This window comes from Geotrypetes seraphini, chromosome 2 (genome assembly GCF_902459505.1).
Source record: "Geotrypetes seraphini chromosome 2, aGeoSer1.1, whole genome shotgun sequence".
Classification (NCBI taxonomy): domain Eukaryota; kingdom Metazoa; phylum Chordata; class Amphibia; order Gymnophiona; family Dermophiidae; genus Geotrypetes; species Geotrypetes seraphini.
The window spans coordinates 311,488,713-311,513,865 of NC_047085.1; the positions used below are offsets into that span (position 1 = coordinate 311,488,713).

Sequence of the window (25,153 nt, forward strand, 5' to 3'; positions counted from 1 at the left end):
AGTTCTCAAGGGACTGCGAGAATTCCTGGCAGCCAATTAGCTAGCGGCTCTGCATGGGCAGAAGCGAAAGAAGGTTTCTCCTGCCCGTGCAGAACCACTAGCTGATTGGCTGCCACGAGTTCATGGCAGTGCACGGGCAAGAGTGAAGGAAGGTCACTCTTGCTGCGGGGGTGGGAGGGAAATAAAAGTTGGTTAAAGTCAGCCAGGACAGGAAACGGAAGGAATCCTTCCTGTCCTGGCCCACTGTTAGAACACCAGGGATTTAAAAGGTACCAAGGGGGAGGGGGGAGCCTGGAGGTTGATAAAAATTGTTGAAGTTGGCTGGGGCAGGAAACGGGAGGGATCGCTCCTGTCCTAGTCCACTGCTGGCCCACCAGATCTTACAGCAGGCCTGGCAAAGGCCTGCAACAGGTTCAGGAAGGGGGCGGGTCAGCACTGACCTGAATATAAACAGAGACTCCCCATTTTTGGGCCAATTTTTAGCCATAAAATCTCGATTTATATTCAAGTATATAGGTAATTCATATCTGCTAATTTTACTGGATTTAAATAACTGCTTAAAAGAAGAGGAGACAACTAAGCCCCCACAACTCTGCAACTTTTCTCTTAGATGAACTTTGCAAAAAGATTTACTTCAAATTCTTGATGATTCCATGAGATCACACTAGCACTTCCAAGTTCTCTATCAATGTTAAATGCCCTCATTTCTGCTTCCAGATTATCTCTCAGTTCTTCTCGGGTTTTAAAGTTCCAAATCAAGTTTGATTGAGCATGATCTTGATGAAATCTGGAAAGAAAATCAAGGAAGTCATTAGACATAGCTGGGAGTTTTCACCATTCAATCAGAAGTGTTCAGATCACAGACTCTGACAGGGTCCACACTATCTGCAGAAAGCTCTCTCTCCCCTACCCCCTCCTCCAAACATCTGTAAAAGTGACCCATTCAAGTGTCATTTTAAATATCCCAAGCAAGGGTAAGTTCTCTTTCTTAGCCATGCTAAAGCACCTTCCTCACGGTGCTCTTTTTGCAAGGTGAATTGAAAACATCACATTTATGCAGTGCCACTTTAGCTCCTCCTTTAAAGAACACAAGTGCCTTGCAATTTTGGCTGGTTTCCTATTTGCCCAGAGGTACCATCTTCAATTTTTGTAAGAAAGATTTTGTTCAATCCCCAGATTTGGTAAATGGAATGCTAAAATTGCATGCTAACCTGAGATACATGTGCAACTAAATTGGCTAACAAGTCAATTAGCACCAATTGTGCACTAAAAATTACTAGAGTTAAGCAGCAACAATTTGGATTTGCATGCACATCTAGCTATTCTATAAATATCTGCAAGCAAGTCTAATAGAATTCAACTCTATAAAGATCATGGCCAAGGTAGGGGGCAGGTCAGGAGTGCTCACTAAAGATGCATGCAGTATTACTAAACACTAGGGATCCACTGCCTAAATTATATGCCAGGATTTACACCAGGTTTCAGCTGGTATAAATTCTTATGACCAAAGTCTGGCATGGAAACCGGCTGTAAGCATTATTCTATAAATGGTGCCTATCTTGGCGCGTCATTTCTAGAATAGCATTGTGTGGTTTTTTGGTGCAGTTCTTTTAGCACCATTTACTGAATCTAGTTCAGGGGTGCCCACACTTTTTTGGCTTGCGAGCTACTTTTAAATTGACCAAGTCAAAATGATCTACCAACAATAAAATTTAAAAAAACACAAAGCACACTGTACGCAGAGAAAATGTTAATTATCATTTGTAATCAGGGTTTTTTTCAGAGGTCAAGGCAGATGACTTTAAAATGTGCAATGCCACCTCAGTCACAACTATACAAAAATAGACAAGGGTGAGTATGAGGCTTTGGAAAGAAAACTGGAAGCACAATCAATTGATTCAAATGAAATTCCATAACCACTTTTGCAAAAATTTTGGATGAGTGCGGAGAACGACTTTATCATGGTAGAACACTGTAAAAGGTGGGTCCGTTACTAATGTTTGAAGCTGACTCGACAAGCAGAAGTGATAGAGATTTAAAAAAACCACTTTCCAAGTGAGATATTTAAAATGAGCAGAAGACACTGGTTCAAATGGAGGTTTCATTAATTTGGAGAGAACCACATTAAGATCCAAAATCACTGCAAGTGTATTTTGTGCTCCTTGAATATAGATAGCTTTGAGATATATGTTTTGAGCAATTGCCTAGGTCCAAATTCAAAACTTTTCTCGGACTACGAATTTGTTTAGGTTTCGGAGGTCGAAAATTGGACGTAAACCTCCCGTCTTCTTTGGGATGAGAAAACAACTGGAGTATAACCCCTGATTTCTCTGAGAGAGGAGGAACTACCTCTTTGACATTTAGTTGAAACAGATCCTCTATTTCCTGAAGAAGGGACGTCTGTTGCGGGTTGAAAGAAGACTCTCTTGGAGGATGATCTGGAGGAATGGTGAGAAAATTAAGTAACTTTCTTTGATGACTTTGAGAACCCACAGGTCGGTTGTTATCAGAGTCCAACGTTTATGGTTTAATTGTAGACGACCTCAGATTGGAAGGGGAAGAAGTTGAGATAGGGGAACAGCAGCTACACTCTTGAGAAGCACGTCAAAAAGACTGAGTAGACTTTTGAGGAGCAGATGCCTGAGCTTTCTGAGACCGCTGTTGCTTCTGCTTCCTTTGTGGTGGCAGTCTAGAAAAGAAGATTTAGTATTATATCGCCTTTGGTAGGAATAAGGCAGCTTGTCTACCTGCCTTGAAATCGAAGGCTTAGCCTTTATTTCCAACTCATTTTAATGCAGAGTTATTTTTGTGTTGCTGCCTCAATGGACTCACCAAAAAGTTCATCCCCTAAGCATGGAATATTGGCTGATCTGTCCTGATGATTGATGTCCATATCAGAAACTCTTAACCAAGCTAGACGCCTCATAGCCACTGACATAGACAATGCTCTAGAACAGTGTTCTTCAACCACTGGTCCGTGGACCAGTGCCAGTCTGCAAAAGTTTTCTGCCAGTCCATAGGGCCAGCACCTCCATCGGGCAAAAGACAGTGTTCTTCAGCCGCCGGTCCATGGTGTGATCAATGCAGCGTCTTCGAGCCGGCTCTCTGAGTACTGCAGTGCACAAAGCCATGGGAAAATGCTCCTACGCACTTCCTGCACCTGAACCCTTCTCTCTGACGTTGCAATGTCAGAGGGAAGGCTTCCAAATGAAACGCGGGATGCGCACGAGGTGCTGCCCACAGCTTTGTGCAATGCCGCACTCAGGAAGCTGGCCCAGAGTCGCTGCGTTGATCGCACTGTGGACTGGTCTGAAGAAAACACCGGGGTCAGGCTAGAAGGCAAGGCACAGCATGGATGGAGAGAGACAACATTGGTAGGGGAAATGCTTTTATTTTTTTATTTAGTGATTGATTTACATCTGCTGTCTGTTTAGGAAGAAATGCAGTAGATTGGTGAGGCAAGATTTACCTCGACTAAATCCATGTTGGCTTTATCTCATTAATCCATGCTTACATATATGTTCTGTCATTTTCTACTTTATAACAGTCTCTACCATTTTGCCCAGCATCGACATCAGACTCCCTGGTCTATAATTTCCCAGATCACCTCTGGAACCCTTTTTAAAATTGGCTCTGTAAATTCTTGTAAACAAGTGCCAATGGGAAATAATAATCCAAAGCTAGAGATCTCACGTAGTGATTTATTTATTTATTTATTTATTTATTTATTTATTTATTTATTTATTTATTTATTTTATTTTTATTTATTTATTTATTTTTTATTTTATTTATTTATTTATTTATTTATTTTTAGAATATACACACCGCTACAGCTGTTAATAAGCCAAAAAAATTCCCTATCTCCAATTGACATTGTTGGCAAATATCTTACCAAGACTTAAATTTCCCATTGGCCTGTAAAACATGGGATAACAAGGTAAATCCCTTGGACTACATCTTTTTAAAACTAAAATTATCCATACTTGGTGGAAACTGTATATTGCCAACAATCAGTAAGTAACTAGTGATTCTAGGACAGGGGTGGGCAACTCCGGTCCTCGAAGGCTGGAATCCAGTTGGGTTTTCAGGATTTCCCCAATGAATATGCATTGAAAGCAGTGCATGCAAATAGATCTCATGCATATTCATTGGGAAAATTCTGAAAACCCAACTGGATTCTGGCTCTCGAGGACCGGAGTTGCCCACCCCTGTTCTAGGGCTTCCTTTCCAAAGCCCAATCAGGTCCACCCAAGTGGTCTGCAATGAGCAAAAAAGAACACTGTTCTTTATAGAAGGTGGAACTAAAGCCATGGGAGCCTGCAAAAGTGAAAAAACATGCCAGGGTGCAAATAAAGTGCTTCCATTGCCTTTAGGGTAAATTTTTGACAGTCAGTAAAGCACAGTTACTTACCGTAACAGGTGTTATCCAGGGACAGCAGGCATATATTCTCACAAGTGGGTGAGGTCATCTACGGAGCCCCGATGCAGAAGCGTTTTCAAGCTAACTTGATTGAAGATTTAAGTTTGCTCTGCTGCTCCACGCATGCGTGCCTTCCTGCTCCACTAGGGGGCGCATCCCCTCGTGGTCTCCAGTTCACTTAACTAGCAAAGAAGCCAACCTCGGGGAGGTGGGCGGGTTGTGAGAATATATGCCTGCTGTCCCTGGATAACACCTGTTACGGTAAGTAACTGTGCTTTATCCCAGGACAAGCAGGCATGATATTCTCACATGTGGGTGACCTCCAAGCTAACTGAAAAGGGATGGAGGGAAGTTGGCAATTTAAGCAAATAGATTTTGCAATACCGATTGGCCGAACCAGCCATCGCTTCTGGACAGTGAGTCCAGACAGTAGTGGGAGGTGAAAGTATGAACCGAAGACCACGTGGCAGCCTTGCAGATTTCCTCAATAGGTGTGGACTTGAGGAACGCTACGGAGGCTGCCATCGCTCGGACCTTGTGTCCGTTATTCGACCATGCAGCACGAGACCAGCCTGAGCGTAGCAAAAGGTGATGCAATCGGCCAACCAGTTGGACAAGGTGCGCTTGGAAACTGAGTGGCCTAACCGGTTTGGGTCGAAGGACAAAAACAATTGTGGGACTTTCCGGTGTGGTTGAGTGCATTGGAGGTAAAAGGCCAACGCTCTCTTGCAGTCAAGAGTGTGAAGCGCCACCTCTCCGGGGTGAGAGTGGGGTTTAGGGAAAAACACGGGCAAGACGATGGACTGATTGAGGTGAAAATCAGACACTACTTTAGGCAAGAACTTTGGATGTGTGCGGAGTACCACCTTGTCATGGTGGAAAACAGTGAAGGGTGGGTCCGCTACCAGAGCCTGTAGCTCACTAACTCGCCGGGCGGAAGTGAGTGCGAGCAGGAAAATCACCTTCCACGTGAGGAATTTAGGATGGCATTTGTCTAGGGGCTCAAATGGAGGTTTCATTAGTTGAGCCAGAACCACGTTAAGGTCCCAAACCCCCGGAGGGGGTTTGAGAGAAGGGTGGACATTCAGAAGACCCTTCATGAAGCGAGAGACTAAGGGGTGGAGCGAGAGGGCTTTTCCTTCCAGGGGCTGATGAAAGGCCGCAATCGCACTGAGATGTACTCGAATGGAGTTGGTCTTTAGGCCGGAGTGAGATAATTGAAGTAGATAGTCAAGGACCAGAGGGACGGGGACCGACACCGGGTCCTGGCTGTGAGAGGAGCACCAGGCTGAGAATCTGGTCCACTTTTGAGAATAGCAGGTTCTCGTCGAGGTCTTTCTAGAGGCCTCCAATATCTCCTTGACTGATTGAGACACGGGGAGAGAAGTCAGGGGGAAAGAAACCAAGCATTCAGATGAAGAGATTGAAGATTGGGATGTAACAGCGAACCCTGACTCTGTGATAGTAGAGAGGGAAACCAAGGCAGAGGCAGTGGATCTCTGACACTGAGTTGAAGTAGAAGGGAAAACCAAGGCTGGCGTGGCCAGCGAGGAGCAATCAGGATCAGGGTGGCTTTCACCGTTTTCAGGTGGACCAGCGTCCGCAGGATCAGAGGAAACGGCGGAAACGCGTACAGAAACCTTCCCTCCCAGTCGAGGAGGAAGGCGTCGGCCTTGAGTCGGTCCAGGGAGTGTATCCGGGAGCAGAAGAGGGGCAGTTTGTGATTGTGGGGGGATGCGAACAGATCTATTTGAGGCGTCCCCCACTGTTCGAACACCCGTCGTAGGGTCTGAGAGTGAAGCGACCACTCGTGTGGCTGGAGAAGGCGGCTGAGTCTGTCCGCCAGACAGTTTTGTTCTCCTTGTATGTACACCGCTCGAAGGAAGGTGTTGTTGGAGATTGCCCATTTCCAGAGGCAACCCGACAGAGGGACCAAGACCCTGTCCCCCCTTGTTTGTTTACGTAGTACATTGCTACCTGGTTGTCAGTTCGGATGAGGACCACCCGGTCGTGAAGCAGATGTTGAAAAGCTACAGCTGCGAGATAGATGGCCCGGAGTTCTAGCACGTTGATGTAATAGCGGCGGTCTTCTGCCCACCACATCCCCTGAGTGCGGAGGCCGTCCAGGTGGGCTCCCCAAGCGTACTCCGACGAGTCCGTGGTGAGTACCTTGCTGTGAGGAGGGGCGAGGAAGAGCAAACCTTTGGAAAGATTTGAAGAGTCGGCCCACCAGCGGAGCGATCGTTGCAAGGAAGGAGTCACTGTCACGGGACGATCGATCGGGTCCCGGTCTTGACGCCATTGAGAGGCCAGGGTCCATTGAGGGATTCTCAAATGGAGACGGGCGAAGGGTTACATGGACGGTGGAGGCCATGTGGCCCAGGAGAGTCATCATCTGTCGAGCTGATACCGAGGTCAGCAGTGAGATCCTTCAGCTCAGACTTACTAACGCCTCTAGACGAGGAGGGGGAGGAAGGAACGGAGGCGAACCGTGTCCAGCGTTGCCCCGATGAATTGTAGGGACTGTGAGGGGCGTAGTTGGGATTTTGGGAAGTTTATCTCGAACCCCAGACTCTGTAGGTAGATAATAGTCTGTTGGGTCGCTGAGATAACCCCTTCCCTGGACGGGGCTTTGATCAGCCAGTCGTCCAGGTAGGGGAATACCTGAAGACCTTGGGAGCGTAAGGTAGCTGCGACCACCACGAGGCACTTGGTGAAGACCCGAGGTGACGATGCTAGGCCGAAGGGGAGGACTCGGTATTGCAGGTGCAGGTCTCGCACCTGAAAACGCAAGAACTTGCGGTGAGCGGGGTGCACTGGAACATGTGTGTACGCCTCCTTCAGATCGAGGGAGCAGAGCCAGTCGCCCTCGTCGATCAGGGGGTAGAGGGTCGGTAGGGAAAGCATCCGAAATTTTTCCCGTACCAGAAATTTGTTGAGGCGTCTCAAGTCTAGTATTGGGCGAAGGTCTCCCGTTTTTTTCGGTACCAGGAAGTAACGGGAGTAGAAGCCCTTCCCCCGTTGGCCGGGGGGAACCTCCTCCACTGCTCTCAGGTGAAGCAGATCTCGAGCTTCGGAGAGGAGTAGGGGTAGCTGTGTCCGGTTGGGAGGGCAATTCCTTGGGGGGTTGTCTGGAGGAATGGCCCGAAAGTTGAGAGAGTATCCTGATGAGATCACGCCAAGGACCCAAGCGTCCGACGTGACTTGTTCCCAGCGAGGGTAAAAGGCTTTGAGGCGACCTCCGATGGGAAGGAGGTCTGGGACTATGGCGGAGGGGGCCCGCCCCCTTCCGCGTATCCCGTCAAAAGGACGGAGATGGTTTGGTAATCGCAGGCGGTTGGGACTTGGGCAGAGCCCGATGGTGGGCTTGCGGACGCCTGGGCGGAGGCCGCGAGAAGGCAGGAGTGGATTTTTGTGGGTAGCGGTGCGGAGGGGCCCTGAACGGCCTGGACGCGGGCGGTTTAGGCTTTTGCCGCACGAGGGAGGCAAACGAGCGTTCGTGTTCGGAGAGGCGTTTTGTAGCCGCCTCGATAGTGTCATCGAACAGTTCTTTACCCACGCAGGGGAGGTTAGCCAACCGGTCCTGTAAGTTGGGGTCCATGTCGACCATGCGCAGCCAAGCTAGTCAGCGCATGGCGATAGCAAAGGCTGCCTCTCTGGAGGAGAGTTCGAAGCCATCGTAGGCCGCGTGGAATAGATGGAAGCGTAGGTTGGAGAGGGACTCTGAAAGCAGGCTAAACGCTCCTTGGCGGGAGGCCGGTAAGTCAGTCTCAAAGGCTCTCAGTAGTCCAATGAGGTGTTTGAGATAGGATGTGAAGGTGAAAGTGTAGCTTTGCACCCTAGATGCCATCATCACATTTTGATATAGTCTCCTGCCGAACTTGTCTAGGGTTCGGCCTTCTCGGCCTGGGGGGACCGCCGCTGAGACCCTGGAGGGGTGAGCCTTTTTCAAGGAGGATTCTACTAACAGCGACTGGTGGGAGAGCTGCGGTTGTTCAAATCCCGGGAAGGGTACTGTACGGTACTTGGCCTCCATTTTGGAGGGTACTGCTGTGACCATATAGGGGGTCTCCAGGTTCCTGAAGAAAGCCTGTTGGAATACCGGGTTAGGCGGTAAGCGAAGGGACTCTCTGGGCAGTGATGGCATATCCAGCTCCGCTAGGTACTCTTTAGAGTATCTGGAGTCGGACAGAAGGTCCAAGTCCAAAGCGTGGCCCATGTCCTGGACAAAGCAAGAGAAGGATGGGCGGGATGTTCCCGAGGCCCCATGCGGGGTGAACGAGACCTCCGTTGGGTGGAGAAGGATGGGGAGGCTTCCCTCGAGTATCGAGGCTCCTGCTCCGATCCACGCTCCGAGACCGGGGAAGCACTGTGAAAGTGTTCCGGGGTCGTGGATGTCCGACGTCTCGAGGAGCCCCTCGGAGACGATGCCGGGGTTCGGGGTACCGATCGATGTCGAATCGGTGACCTCAAACCGGACTCCCTCGGTGAAAGCCTGAAACCTCGGATCAGAGCCCCGGTCCGAGGGGGAGTTCGGAGGATGCGCGGGTTGGAGAGTGATAGCTCCGTCACCCTCAGCGGTCCTGTACGAGGTGTAGGTGAACGGCCTCGTAGAGTGGGAGAACCCCGGGCCTTCTTGGAGGTACGGCGGTTCGAGGTTTCCGTCGGTTTAGCACGACATTTTGCCCCGCGGCGGTCTGTGGAGGGAGAGCGCCTCAAGTGTCTCGGGGAGGAGTCCCAGGAGGTTGGGATGCGGCGAACCTTGCGCGTTTTTCCCCGAGGTGGCTCGACGTGAGGCTCAGGCTGGTCTGGCACATGCGGGGTCGAGGTCGAGGCCGGTTGTAGATGGGCCATTGCAGCGGACAGCTCCGATGAGATCATCGCTCGGAGTAGGTCCTGGAAAACGGGCACGGACAGTATCGAGGGCATGTCCACTGTCTCGGTGCGCTCCACCAGGGCGACCTCGTATCAGAGTATTCCCGTGTGGTGGAGGCACGGCCCGAAGGCTTGGAGGGCTTCGCTGGGGCTGTAAGCATGGGACTTCCGCCATGCGTCGCAGGTGTCCCCGAGGCTGGCTTCTTCGCTATTACGGGACCTGAAGAGGGAAGAGGAGACTTACCCGGAGCCGAGGCTTTCTGTTGTCCCGAGGACTTCGGATTCGAGTCTCGAGGCGATGCCGAGGTATTCGGGGCCGAGGTCAAGGCCGGGGCCGAGGCCGAGGTAGAGGGTTGGTCGGCGGCGAAGAGATCCGCCATGCAGGCTTTTCTTCGGCGGAGGGCCCGGTTCTGGAAAGTAGCACACTGGGGGCAGGAGTCGGTTGGATGAGCGGCCCCCAGGCAGAGGATGCACCGGCGATGTGGGTCTGTGATGGAAAGAAGCCGCTCGCACCGGGTGCACTTTTTAAAGCCGGTCAAAGGCCGGGACATAGAATCGAAACTGGCCGCGGCTCGAGTAGCCATGCGGCCATGGGGACCCGGAAGCCTCTGGGTCGGTCAAAAACAAAGCAGGAACAAGTTGAAACAAGAAAAATTCGCGCACAGCGACTTAATCGAGAAAAATAAGAAAAAATTGCGGTGCTAGAAGGCAGTTGGGGCAGAGCCTGATAAAACACGACTTCTAGGCTCAGCGGAAAATTTTGAACTGGAGACCATGAGGGGATGCGCCCCCTAGTGGAGCAGGAAGGCACGCATGCGTGGAGCAGCAGAGCAAACTTAAATCTTCAATCAAGTTTGCTTGAAAACGCTTCCGCATCGGGGCTCCGTAGATGACGTCACCCACATGTGAGAATATCATGCCTGCTTGTCCTGAAAAAGAAAACAAGTTGTAATTTGTGATCTGCATGCAACAAAATTATCACCTCAATTTCTAGTTAGGAATAATCATTAATTAAGAACACTATAATTGTACCCAAAGCTTGAGTAATAATAAACAGGGAAAAACAGTGTGAAAAGTGACATAATTGTAAGTTGAAACGTAGGCCGTTGCCATGGTGACATCTCCCAACTTTGTCCCCCTTTTTCAGCCATTGTTAACCTGCGTTGAAAAATGAAGTCCACTTTTCTAGGGGGTTTGAAATATGCTCTTTCTAATGAGACTGATTTGAAAGAGTTTCTAAAAGGTATTTTTCTGTAAAAGCAGGCTGAAAATACCCTATTTTGGGCCTTTTTACACAAATTAGCAACTTTACACTTAATTTGTAAACTAATGGAAAGAGCTTGGAGGTTGAAATTGTACTTTTGAAAACAACGTTGTACTGAGACATTATGCGCCAAATTTCGCATTTATTACTCAATTATTGTGGGAGCTAAGTAATGTCAAACTTTGACTTTTTTTGGAGCACTAATTTTTTCGGCCAAGTTTACTGTAATTCAGGCATTCAATCAGTGCTCGGCAAAAATTGTTATTGGTAGCAATGAACAGAGCTCAAAAAGTTGTGCAGGGTAGCTAAGTTTCAGTTTTTTTGGAAACACAGCTCGGGAGATATTGTGTCTCAAAGTTGTCAGAATGTCATTGTCGTACTGTATTTCATTGTGGTATGGGGGTCAAACAAATGGCTATATCTCCACAAATATTCCACAGGCGAAACTAAAACTTTACCAAAGTTCGTTTGAGACTTGGTGGACTCTGCATATGAAGTTTCATCAAAATCCGTGATGGTCATGCAGGGCACTTTCCAAGAATCTAATCACTTGACATGGAATGACCCAAATGTCATTCACTCTGGGGAGAATGATATAATACCCGAACCACCTCTTGAAAAAAAGTCCATATTGTAACAATACTGCAACATAAAATCCTAGGAAACTTGATCAGATAGGGAAGCTCCATATATTCTAATGAGGCTAGAATTTCTTAGTTGCTCTCCGACCCCATACAAATCCTACTTGAGGTGTTACAAGTAATGACAGCAAACAATGGACCAAATGATTGGCAAAATCTTGGCAAATGTCTCTACACACCCTAGAGAAATCTGGCGATAAGAGGAAGACTATTCTGGATCTTTATTAGGTTTTGATAATAATAAATTGGGCCATATTGAATGCATCCGGGATACACCCTAGGTCAGTGGTCAGCAAACTCATTAATCAAAAGAGCCAAAGATTAGCAGTACAACGATTAAGATTTCTTTTGAGAGCCAAACTTCTTTCAAGAACCATGTTTTTAGGAGTCAGTTTAAACTAGCTACTAACATTAAATAAAACCAGATATTTATTTATTTATTTAGATTTCTATCCTGTCCTCCCAGTATCTCAGAACGGGTTACAAGTCAATATTCACAATGGAAAACATTTTGGACAGTAGACTATACAGCAACTTAAGTACAGGAGAGTGCAGAAAGGAGGGAGAATATAAGGGGGGTCAAGGGGCAGTTTGCAGTTCAAATTTCAGTTGAAGAGAATATGGCAAATGCCATTTAAAAGCAGCCGATCAGTATGATGGGCGGGAAATATTGTCCAATATGAAAGGAGGGGTTCACAATTTTCTCTGCATGTTTGGCAGTGGGACCGATGTTGCTCCTCCTTTCCTCTTTCCACTCCCTCACCCCACAAGCATACCAGGGCCGCCGGGTTTCCTGAACACTAAGTAGAAATACAATAAATGTATGGGACTAGGAGGGACAGTCGGGTGCTATAGAAAAGTGGTGAAATCTGAACAATCAAGCCTGCAAGGATTACTTAGATGTCTTTCAGCAACTTCCCTCCCTCCCTCCCCCTTACCTTTGTGGCGATTTTCTTCTTTTCTTTTGTCTTCCAGCTGCCCGAGCCAGCTTTCATCAAGTCACGTGTGGCTGCCAAAACTTCTCCTCTGATGCAACTTCCTGTTTCCAGTTGCGTCAGAGGAGAAGTTTCGGCAGCCACACGCGACTTGATGAAAGCCGGTTCAGGCAGCTGGAAGACAAAAAAAATATTAAAATCGCCATGTAAGGTGAGGGAGATGACCACGCGCATTCCCTCCCTTAACAGCAGGAGACAAGGTCAGTCACCATGTCATTCTCTAGCAGAGCCGCACTCAAGTGGCTAAAGAGCTGCATGCAGCTCGCGAGCCGCGGTTTGCCAACCACTGCCCTAGGCGAACAAACTTGTTGAAAATATTTGCCAAAAGAGGGGACACCTCCTCTTTCAGTAATTTATAAAGCTCTAGATATCATTGAACAGAACCAGGTGCTTTAAGTAGCACTCCACCTTGGATGGCCCAAAATACCTCATCCACTGTTAACAGGCGCATTAAGCATACTCTGGAGCTATTCTAACACTCTTGGAAGCGACAAGCTAGCTAAATAAATGTTACTGTGTGGAGGTCACGTGACGCTATGAGCCGGTGAGGACGTGCCTCGCACCGGCTCCGGGCCCCAATCCGACCTTACAAGCCTCACCGCCTTCCTTTTCATCCTGGCCGGGTCCCCTGGAGATGCCCAGCATCGGGCATCGATGGAGCATTATTTAACTCGATCGCAGGAACCGCAGCGATCTAAAACAACAAAAACCGGAAAACAAAAAATACCTCCAGGCGCGCTCAAAATGGCGGCCGCATCGGGGACGGCCGTATCGGAGTTCACGGACACGGCGCTGTCTGAACTCAAAGCGGCGGTGGCCCAAGCGCTGGGACCGCAACTGGAGGCGCTGACGGCCAAAATGACCCGAATGGAGCAACTTTTAACAGACACCACAGCCCGCACAGCTGAACTGGAGCACCGGGTGTCTGCATCGGAGGATACCTTGAACTCTCATGAAATGGATATAGCCACTCTGCAAGAAACGGTGCATAAACAGGCTGAAAAACTTGATGACCTGGAAAATAGGTCCAGAAGAAGCAATTTGAGGTTTTTGGGGATCCCTGAACTGATTTCTGATGCAGACTTGCCGGCGGAACTGGAGGGCTGGCTTGAGCTGGAATTCCCGGAGGCTGCTGAATCCGGCACTTTGTGCCTGGAAAGGGCCCACCGTTTGGGGAGGAGGCCTGCTCAGGATGACAGACCGAGAGTGGTGATAGCAAAATTCCTGAACTACAGACACAAGACAGCAATCTTACACCAATACCGGGTGAAAAAGGATGCCTTAAAGATGCGAGGATCAACTATTCGCATAAGCCAAGATTACTCGGCGACCCTTACTGAAAAGAGAAAAGGATTTTATCCACTTTGTAAACGCCTGGAGGAACTTAAACAGCGTTTTCTATTTCTCTATCCAGCTACCCTGAAAATACTGCACGCAAGTACTTGGCATTCCTTTACAGAGGCTCCAGACGCGGCTGACTTCATCAACACCCGGCTGGGTACTTCGGGCGACCCACCTTGACGATCCTGACACGTAACTGTATTGGGTTAAAGCTAGAACGAACTTTAAGGATTCTAGGTTGAAAAATGTTATGTTGAGGCTTTCATTTCTGTGACATTATTCTAGTTTGTTTGATGGATTGGGGTCCCGTAGGTGTCTCCTCGGACCTCTTGCATATACCTTCGGGATATGCTACTTGGGAAAATTGGGGATGTGGGGGGAGGGGTTGGATTAGTGGGGAGGGGATGGGAACAGCCTAGGTGGGGAGAACATGTTTCAGTTCTGTGTTTTTCAGGGGTCAGTTTCAATATTTCTATGATATGTTTACTATTGCTTTTGATGCAAGCTGCTTGGTTCTTTGTGATGTACGCTTGGGGGAGGCTGGGCTCCCGGGCGTGGATTTGGAATCTTACTGTCACCATACAATTTGTAGGGGGTATACATAGGAGATAATACACTCCGAATTATCTCTTGGAATGTGGCCGGTATAACATCTCCTGTAAAGAGGTCCAAAATCTTACAACATTTAAAACGCCTCAAGGTGGACTTGGCCTGTTTGCAGGAGACTAAATTGACTGCTGGAGAACATGAAAAGCTGAAGCGGGGATGGGTAGGATCTGTTTTTCATGCTTCCTCAACAGGCAAAAGGGCAGGAGTTTGCTTGCTGATTCGAAAAGGTTTAAAATGTGTAGTCACCTCCTGTCACAAGGACGCTGAGGGTAGGTCGCTACTATTACACATTTCCTTGCAAGGTACTGACTTCCGACTCCTGATCACATATGGGCCGAACGATTACTCTACTACGTATATTAATTCGTTGATTACACTAGGACTTAGAGATACTTCAGTTCCCCTTTTGCTGGTTGGGGACTTCAATCAAGTCCTGGATGCCTCCCTTGATCGCACTAGAGTGTCTGGATCTCCAGCTGCAACCGACACCAGGGGACTGCCCTTCCTGTGTAAATCACTGGGTGTGGTAGACCCTTGGCGTCTGCTTCACCCGTTTGAACGAGACTACACACATCAATCCCGTGCTCATGGAACCTTTTCGCGTTTAGACTATATATTGATAACTGAGTCCTTGTTCTCTCGAGTAATAGAGGCGACGATTGGACCATTGGCTATATCCGATCATTGTCCTATTTGGTTAGATTTATCCTGGACTGCTCCCCCCTTGGGGAGCTTCCGGTGGAGATTTCCCTCTTACCTGGCAGAAGATCCTTCTTTCCAAACATATTTACACTCTTGCTGGGAAGATTTTTTGAAAACCAATGGGCAACACATACACACCCCAGATCTATTTTGGGACACGGCTAAGGCAGTACTTAGAGGGGGGATAATCTCTTTTGTATCAGCCCGCCGCAAAAGAATCGCTCAAGGTATTCTTCGGCTAGAGAAGCGATATACTAAATTGAAAGCCCAATATATTCAAAATCCGTCTCGTCTGTTACGTGAGGACCTGCACTCAGCACAGGTAGCTTTGAATGCATTGCTACATGAAAGGGTCAAACGCTCGTTGTTTTACAGAAAATATAGGTTTTACCGTTATGGAAATAAAACCGGCAGGTTGTTAGCCACGTTGACAAAGAATTGGCAGGAAGATCGCTATATTTCCCGAGTAAAAACAGGGACACACACTTACCATACTAAACCAACTGACATAGCTGAGACGTTTTATCAACATTTCTCTAACTTCTATGCTAGCCCTCCTGCATCTCTGGGTCCTGATGCCCTAGATTATTTGGAAGATGCGGGTATGCCTAGATTCACGGACCTGCAGAGATCAATATTGAATAGACCGTTTCAAGGCATAGAGATACAAAAAGCAATTAAACAGTTAAGATCTCACACTGCCCCGGGGCCAGATGGGTTTTCCACGGAATTCTACAAATTGATGTCAGTGCAGGTGTGTGAGTCCCTACTGGGATATTATGTAGTGGCATTGGAGAAAGGATACTTTCCATCCCATTCTAACACGGCAACCATAACTTTAATCCCTAAACCGGGCAAACCCAATGACGAAGTTGACTCCTACCGACCGATATCCCTCCTGAATGTCGATATAAAAATATTGGCTCGTCTGCTGGCTAATCGACTGACCCCTCTCTTACCGCAAGTGATATCCCAGGCCCAGGCTGGATTTGTCCAGGGCCGTCATTCGGTAGTGAATGTCAGAAGGGTGTTGTTGGCAATGTCCAGAGCTCAACATGCGGCAAACCCGGGCATACTGGTCAGTTTAGATGCTGCAAAGGCTTTCGACCAGGTGAATTGGACATACTTATTTGAAGTATTAGACTACATGGGAGTGGGGGGTTGGTTTGGGTCTTCCTTAAGGGCGTTATACTCTTCCCCCCAAGCTTCCCTTCTGATTAATGGTGTTCTGACACAACCCTTTAACATTGGCAGGGGCACCCGTCAGGGTTGTCCGTTATCCCCACTACTGTTCCTTCTTTATCTGGACCCACTAATAAGAACCATATTGAAAGACGATGTTTTGGTAGGGCTGCCGGAGGGCTCCTCTCAAATACGAGTGCTGGCATTTGCAGATGACATATTACTTACACTAGCTCAACCGCATAGTTCCCTGAAAAGGGCATTGGAGATTTTGGATGAATTCCATTTATATTCTGGGCTAACATTAAACAAACAAAAATCACTAGTACTTTCTTTACAATCCTCGCTTTGCGACACGTGGCCCGGACCCTTTCCTCTAGTTTGGGCCCCGTCGTCTATTAGATACTTAGGTATCCACATACCGAGAGACTTAAACATGCTGTATTCACTTAATGTTACACCCCTGCTTATCCAAACTAAAAAACGGTTGCAGGCCTGGAGATCCTATCCCTTGACACTAATGGGCAGGATTGCTCTATACAACATGATGATGATTCCGCAATGGCTATATGTCCTACAAACATTGCCACTTTTTTTGTTGAGCAAACACATCCGGCTTCATCATCGTGCGCTATCTCGATTTTTATGGGGGGGCAGGAAATCCCGGATCACCCTACGCAATTTATCTCTACCAATCTCTCAGGGTGGTCTAGGTCTTTTACACTTAGGACGGTTTAATGAGGCTTGTTTGTTACGGCACTTAAATGATTGGTTCTGTGAAACATCCCATTTTACGGCTACAGAAGTGGAGTGTTTGGCACATGTACCATATCATTTCAGTTATATGTTGCATGTTAAGTGCCTTCCTAAACGAGTCAATACCTATGGTGATGTGTTCCTACTTCCCCTACGTAGGCTATGGAGGACTCTTTGCAAGCGTTTAACTGTTAGACCTGATATGACACCTTATCTCCCGGTAGCGGGTAATGGGGACTTTCCCCCGGGTATGGATCTGGGAGCCCAGGCCTGGTGGAATGGGAGGGGTCTATTTTATTTGTTTCATGTATTGCAATCCAACGGACAATTACAATCTTTCCAAATGTTATGTGATTCTTCTGTAATGAAGCCTGTAGACTGGTTCCAATATAAACAGCTACATCATTATGTCAGTACCTTGTCAGACATGGCCTTGACTGGACCTATTCGAGATAGATTGTCGGAAGCCTTTTGCCTCTCGGCTCAGGAACCCATACCACTACGTTTCCACCACAGATTTCTGCAAGAATTGGCTGGGGACTTGGACTATGCTTTTTTGGCCTCTCAATGGACACAAGACTTACAGATTACTATTTCGGAGGACATGCTAAAAAGGAGCTTTTCTATGGGAATGAAACTACAACTATCAGTAGCAGAAAAGGAACGTTACTACAAGTTCCTGGTCCGGGCCTATTTTGCTCCTGTCCGGGCGTTTCGGGCTCATGTCAGTCCTACCGATTGTTGCTTGAAATGTACAGCCCCGAGAGCTTCCTTGGGTCATGTGTTTTGGCATTGTCCGGGCATACAAGCGTACTGGAAACGTATCTGCTTGCATGTACAATCTATCTGGAAATGTGTTTGGATACCTACTAATACATACCTCTTCACGCTAAAACTTACCATGCAGCCCATTCGCCCAGGTGCCGCGGCGTTTGCTAGAAAGACCATCTTCATCGGACTTAAAACTATTCTCCAATGCTGGTTGTCTCCCCACACGCCAACGGTTTCCCAGTGGCGCACACAAATGATCCAGTTGGCAGGTTATGAAAGATTAGCCATTGCTGATATGAACTCTAAGGCTGGTTTAATGTACCTACGCTGCTGGGTGCCTTTCTGTTCTACGCTAACACCGGTTGTACGTAGTAGATTGTTAAATTGACCTAACTTTCCTAGAGGCTGTTCCCATGGGTGGGCGGGAGGGTGGGAGGTATGGGAGGGGATGGGGGTTGGAGGGGGGACATTGAGTACTGTAGTGATGTTTAGGTAACTTGCTTGATGACCTGGCTGATATTGTTCTGTTTATGTACAAAACCTAATAAAATCGTTTTAAACATAAATGTTACTGTGTAATAGCTCAAATTGTTTAGCATATACCTACAGGAATGTTTTATTAATATTATATAATTTAGCATCTCTGCACTTTCGCTTGTCCCTTTTTAACATGGACTTGTTTGTGACAATGTGGATTTGATTATTTTTGAAAAATATTTTCTGGCAATTTTCATCGTAAATATTGAAAACGCTTAATTTTAAAAAAAGGAAATTGTTCAAGGCAATATTGTTTGAAGAGTATTTTAAATGAGGGTAGATGGTTATTGTTTTTGGATTTTAATGTTCTGCAATTTGTTGTGGTCATTTATGACTAAGCTGTTCATTATGCTTTTTACCTCTAATACTCCATGAGGTATTGCAAATAGTGGAATATTAAGTTTAAAAAATTAAATTGAATTAAATTGAATCAGAATATAATACAGAGAAGGCAAAAAGGAATAGGGGATAGAAAAGTGGGGATGGAGATGATGATAGGTGAAGAAAATTAATGGGAGCAAAATAGAAAATGAGGAGAAACTCAGGAAGGAATAAGGAAAAGTATAACCATCTGATAAAACTAGAAATGACTAGGTAGGTGCTGGGGTTCCTTAGCTGCATGATAGTCAGCAGAGAAGCTGTGAAGCAAAAAAGTATGTGTGTTAATAGAACTAACTCTGTTTAGAATATTCTAGTTTCTACTTGTTCTTTAGTAACCACTCAAGCATGTGAAAATACTGATAAGGAAGTCGTAACTTGTTTATTTGTATTATTTATTTATACCCCACCCTTATCCAGGGCGAGTTACACACTCACATACAAAAATGTAAAATTACATATAACAGACAAGTCGAATCAACGACAAACATACCTACAAAATAATCTAGACAATAAAATACATCAGTGACCAGCACCTTACTATCATCAATCTCTACTCTTCCTCATTCATTCAATCTCAGACCCTGTATTTCATTTGACAAAACAGATGGGATGCCTAAGTGTATTATTCTACTCCTTCAAATCATAGAAACTGCTTCCTTTTGTCTCTATTATTCCTTTTTCTCTCTAGTTTGAAAATCAGTACTCCCCTCTCAAAATGGAGATTAATGACAGACCAAACATTTCAGAGGTGTCTTATGAGCAGAATTAGTATTTATTTTTTTCATATAAAGCTTATAAATCTATGCAAAGGTATTTTTAATAGTCAAATGCCAGAATAATTAAACACATTATTAATCCATAGAATGCACATCAATAAAAATGTATGCCAAACCCTTACTTGTAATAGAAGAGATCCCAGTTTGACTCTATTTTTATTCTTTGCCGTCGCTTTCTCAGTATGACAGGCTTTTGGTTAATATTCTGTAAAGAAAAAAAGATAACTTGACAAATTTAAGGGTAAGACACACTGTCCTATGCAATCATATAAAATCATCAGTCACAAAATTATAACCATATCCTAACTAGGTATCCAAAATGCAAATTTATTTTAAAACCAATAGTGAAGCACAGTTACTCACCTGTAGCATGTGTTATCTGAGGAGGGTGATGTCATCCACAGAACCCATCATGGACAGTCAAAAAGTGCACTGTCGCTTAATGACCGCCTGTACCGCACACATGCTGATGCCTTCTCACTAAGAAGCCAACTAGGGGAGGAAGGAGTGTTGTGAGAACATCTGTCTGTTGTCCTCAGATAAAGTACAGTTACTTACCGTAACAGGTGTTATCCAGGGACAGCAGGCAGATATTCTTAACGTATGGGTGACGTCACCGACGGAGCCCCGGTACGGACACTTTTAACTAGAAAGTTCTAGTTGGCCGCACCGCGCATGCGTGGGTGCCTTCCCGCTCGACGGAGGAGAGCGTGGTCCCCAGTTAAGATAAGCCAGCTAAAAAGCCAACCTGGGGAGGTGGGTGGGTCGTAAGAATATCTGCCTGCTGTCCCTGGATAACACCTGTTACGGTAAATAACTGTGCTTTATCCCAGGACAAGCAGGCAGCATATTCTTAACGTATGGGTGACCTCCAAGCTAACAGAGAGGGAGGAGGGATGGTTGGCCATTAGGAAAATAGATTTTGTAACACAGATTGGCCGAAGTGCCCATCCCGTCTGGAGAAGGCATCCAGACAGTAGTGAGTAGTGAATGTGTGAACTGAGGACCAAGTGGCAGCTTTGCAGATCTCCTCGATGGGCGTGGAGCGGAGGAAAGCCACAGAAGCAGCCATAGCTCTGACCCTGTGGGCCGTGACAGCACCTTCCAGTGAGAGACCGGCCCGAGCATAAGAGAACGCAATGCAGGCAGCAAGCCAGTTGGAAAGCGTTCGTTTAGAGACAAGACGACCTAAACGGTTAGGGTCGAAGGACAGAAAGAGCTGAGGTGACGTGCGGTGAGTTCTGGTACGGTCAAGGTAGTATGCCAGGGCACGTTTACAGTCCAGCGTGTGTAACGCCTGTTCCCCAGGATGAGAGTGGGGTTTAGGGAAAAAGACAGGCAATATAATGGACTGGTTGAGGTGGAAATCCGAGACTACCTTGGGAAGGAATTTAGGATGGGTACGCAGAACCACCTTGTCATGGTGAAAAACCGTGAAAGGTGGGTCAGCAACCAGTGCATGCAGCTCACTAACCCTCCTGGCAGAGGTGATGGCAATGAGGAAAAGCACCTTCCATGTCAGAAATTTGAGTGAAGTTGTGGCAAGAGGCTCAAATGGAGGTTTCATGAGGGCTGAGAGGACCACATTCAGGTCCCAGACGAATGGAGGAGGCTTCAGCGGTGGTTTGACATTGAAGAGGCCTCTCATGAACCGGGAAACCAGGGGATGAGCCGTGAGAGGTTTTCCGAGGACAGGCTCATGAAACGCAGTGATGGCACTGAGGTGGACTCTGGTTGAGGTAGACTTGAGGCCAGTGTCGGAGAGAGAAAGCAAATAGTCCAGTACAGTTGCCACCGCCAATGAGGTGGGATTGTGATGATGAAGTAGACACCAAGAGGAGAACCGGGTCCACTTCTGATGGTAACATTGGAGGGTGGCCGGTTTCCTGGAGGCATCCAAAATATGATGGACAGGCTGAGACAGATTCTCTGGAGAGGTCAGCCCGAGAGAAACCAAGCTGTCAGGTGGAGCGAGGACAGATTGGGATGTAGTAGAGACTGATGCTGCTGTGTAAGTAGAGTAGGAAGAGGAATGGGCTCCCTGGAGCTGAGCTGGAGCAGGAGGGAGAACAAGTGTTGGCAAGGCCACCGAGGAGCGATGAGAATCATGGTGGCTCTGTCCCTGCGGAGTTTGAATAGCGTCCGCAACATTAGAGGCAGTGGAGGAAAGGCATAGAGGAACCAATCCGTCCAGTCGAGCAGGAATGCATCCGGGGTCAGACGATGAGGAGAGTAGAGTCTGGAGCAGAACTGGGGCAGCTGATGGTTGTGAGGAGCTGCAAAGAGGTCCACCTGAGGAGTGTCCCAGAGAGCAAAGATGGAGTGGAGTGTGGGAGGATCCAAGGTCCACTCGTGAGGTTGAAGGATGCGGCTGAGGTTGTCGGCCAGGGAGTTCTGTTCGCCCTGGATATAGACGGCCTTGAGGAAGAGACTGCGGGCCGTGGCCCAGGTCCAGATGCGGATGGCCTCCTGACAAAGGAGGGGAGATCCGGTGCCGCCTTGCTTGTTTATGTAGTACATGGCGACTTGGTTGTCTGTGCACAGGAGAAGAACCTGAGGATAGAGAAGGTGCTGGAAGGCCTTGAGAGCATAGAACATGGCCCTGAGTTCCAGGAAATTGATGTGATGTTGACGCTCCTGAGGGGTCCAGAGTCCCTGGGTGCGAAGATCTCCCATGTGAGCTCCCCATGCATAGGGGGAGGCATCTGTGGTTATGATCATGGAGTGAGGGGGTAGATGAAAGAGTAGACCCCTGGAAAGATTTGAGGAGTTCAACCACCATTGAAGAGATTGCTGAAGAGACGATGTCACAGAGATGGGATGAGAAAGAGGATCCGTGGGCTGTGACCATTGGTTGGCTAGAGTCCATTAAGGTGTCCTGAGGTGGAGTCGTGCCAGAGGAAGCACATGGACTGTCGAGGCCATGTGGCCCAGGAGGACCATCATTTGCCGAGCCGGAATAGAGCGACAAAGGAGCACCTGACGGCAGAGATGGAGCAGGGTTCGTTGGCGGTCTGAGGGAAGAAACGCCCTCATCAGAGTGGTGTCGAGGACGGCACCAATGAACTGAAGTCGCTGTGTGGGGAGGAGATGTGACTTGGGGTAGTTGATCTCGAACCCCAGGAGATGGAGGAAAGAGATGGTGTGTTGAGTGGCTTGTAGCACAAGCGGAGACGTAGGAGCTTTCACCAACCAATCGTCCAAGTATGGGAACACCTGGAGGTTGTGAGACCTGAGGAAGGCCGCCACCACAATAAGGCACTTGGTGAACACCCTGGGCGATGATGCGAGGCCAAAGGGTAGCACTTTGTACTGATAGTGGTGGTGCTGTACCTGAAATCGGAGGTAGTGACGTGAAGTCAGATGGATTGGAATGTGAGTGTAGGCCTCTTTGAGGTCTAGGGAACATAGCCAGTCGTGATGAGAGAGAAGAGGGTAAAGCGTGGCAAGGGAGAGCATCCTGAATTTTTCCTTGACCAGACACTTGTTGAGGTTCCGAAGATCGAGGATGGGACGGAGGTCTCCTGTCTTCTTGGGAACCAGGAAGTAGCGGGAGAAGAATCCCTGACCCCTTTGGTCTGGGGGTACCTCTTCGATGGCATTGAGAAGAAGAAGGGATTGGACCTCCCTCAGGAGGAGGGGGGATTGAGAGGAGTGAGAAACAGACTCTATGGGAGGATTGTCTGGTGGAAGAGTCTGGAAGTTGAGAGAGTAGCCGTGGCGAATGATGTTGAGGACCCACAGGTCTGATGTAATGACCTCCCAACGGTTGAGGAAGAGTTGAAGGCGGCCTCCTATCGGCTGAGGAAGAGGCAATAATGGCGGGAGACTGGCTATGCCCTGGAGAAAAGAGTCAAAAGGGCTGAGATGGTTTCGACTGTGGGAGAGGCTTGGCAGGTTGGTGAGACTGTAAACGTGCCTGAGTTTGGTGCTGCTGACGAGGCCAGCGAGGCTGTTGTTGCTGAGGCGGGTTGAGAGGTCTGCTCGAGAACCTGCGTTGGTAGGAAGTCTGCTGTTTGTAGGGGCGAGCAGGTGGAGTCTTCTTTTTAGGTTTGATTAGGGTATCCCACCTGGTCTCGTGTGCTGATAGTTTCTGGGTAGTTGAGTCCAGGGACTCCCCGAATAGTTCATCACCAAGATTAGGTGCGTTAGCCAGGCGGTCTTGGTGATTAATGTCAAGGTCAGAAACTCTCAGCCAGGCCAAGCGCCTCATGGCAACAGCCATGGCAGATGCTCGAGAGGTCAGCTCAAAAGAGTCATAAATGGATCGCACCATAAATTTCCGGAGTTGGAGCAAACTGGAGATTTGTTGTTGGAAAACCGGGATCTTACGCTCAGGGATGTACTTTTGTAAGGAGGAGAGTTGTTGCACCAAATGCTTCATATAGAAGGAGAAGTGGAAGGTGTAATTATTAGCCCTGTTGGCAAGCATGGAATTCTGATAAAGGCGCTTGCCAAATTTATCCATTGTTCTGCCCTCTCTGCCAGGAGGGGTGGAGGCATAAACACTGGAGCCCTGGGTTTTCTTCAAGGTGGACTCCACTAGAAGGGATTCATGGGGTAGTTGAGGTTTGTCAAACCCCGGGATAGGAATGACCCTGTATAAACTATCCAGTTTTCGAGGGGCACCCGGTACCGTGAGAGGATTTTCCCAGTTTTTGTAAAAAGTTTCCCGTAAGATGTCATGGACGGGTAACTTTAAAAATTCTTTGGGAGATTGTTCGAAGTCCAGGGCTTCCAGGAAAGCCTGGGACTTCTTAGTCGGATTCCAAAGGGATCGACAGAGCCGCCGACATTTCCCTGAGAAATTTTGTGAATGAGGACTGTTCAGGTTTGGAACTGGTATCGACCATCGATGGTTCCTCGTCCGTTGAGGAAGCCTCATCATCGGTACCGGGTGGGGATTCTTCCCATAAGTCCGGGTCCCTGACGTCGGTGTGCGCAGGACTGGACGGTGGTGCGGACGGCTCAGTGTGGCGAGTCTTAGAGAGAGATTTGCCAGAGCGCATCGAGACGGTACCGGGGGAGGAAGATCGATGCCGGTCCTGGTCTCGGGGGGACTGGTGTCGGTCTCGATGTCGGGGAGGGTCGGCATCAGAGCGTGTTTGTACTGGAGGATTAAGTGGTTCAGCCGCGAGTACCGGCATGGAGGTGTTCAACGGTACCGATGGTGTCGACACCGGCGGTATGGTGCGAGGCTCGGGCTGGTCTGGTACAGGAAGGAGTGGGGCCAAAATTGCGGGCAACAAGTGCTGGAGTTGCTGTTGCAGTTGCTCTTGCAATTGGCTTTGGAGTATGGCCGCAATGCGGTCGTCCAGAGGGGGTACCGGTACCGCTTTTTTCTTTGTCGGTACCATAGGTGCCGCTCCATGCCCCGGCGATGAGGATGCCGATGACGAGGCACTCACCGAAATCGGGGCGGAGCGTTTGCGGGGTCGGCGTGATGCTGGGAGAACCGGCGTCGCCGGTGTGGCAGGAGGGCGCTCAAGGGAAGTGGAAGGCTTCTTAGCCGGCTTACCTGGTGCCAGCGACCCCGAGGAAGGATCAGGCGTCGAAGTAGTCGGTGCCGACTTTTGCGGCGCCGTTGACGGCACGGCCAATTCCATGGCAGATCCGGTACCGAAAAGGATATTCTGTTGGATCTGTCTATTTTTCAAAGTACGTTTTTTAAGAGTAGCACAGCGGGTGCAGGTGTCAGCCCGATGCTCTGGACCCAGGCACTGTAGGCACCAATTGTGCGGGTCAGTGAGAGATATCGGCGTGCACACCGCTGGCACTTCTTAAAGCCCGGCTGAGGGGGCATGAAGGGGAACACGGCCCCCGCAAAATCAAAACCGGAGGCCTGTATGGTGGCAACAGGCCCCGCCGGGGCCGGCCCGAAAAATAAAGAAAAAACAAAGTTT

General features: G+C 48.1%; 1 protein-coding gene across 1 annotated transcript in view; it reads right to left on the minus strand.

The window, feature by feature from the left end:
• The window catches only part of DNAJC13 (DnaJ heat shock protein family (Hsp40) member C13), a 495,155-nt gene that overhangs the window by 302,406 nt on the left and 167,596 nt on the right, over window positions 1-25,153 (minus strand). The window contains 2 exon segments of the mRNA XM_033929988.1: window positions 634-787; window positions 19,373-19,455. Coding sequence (XP_033785879.1) covers window positions 634-787; window positions 19,373-19,455 — 237 coding nt within the window.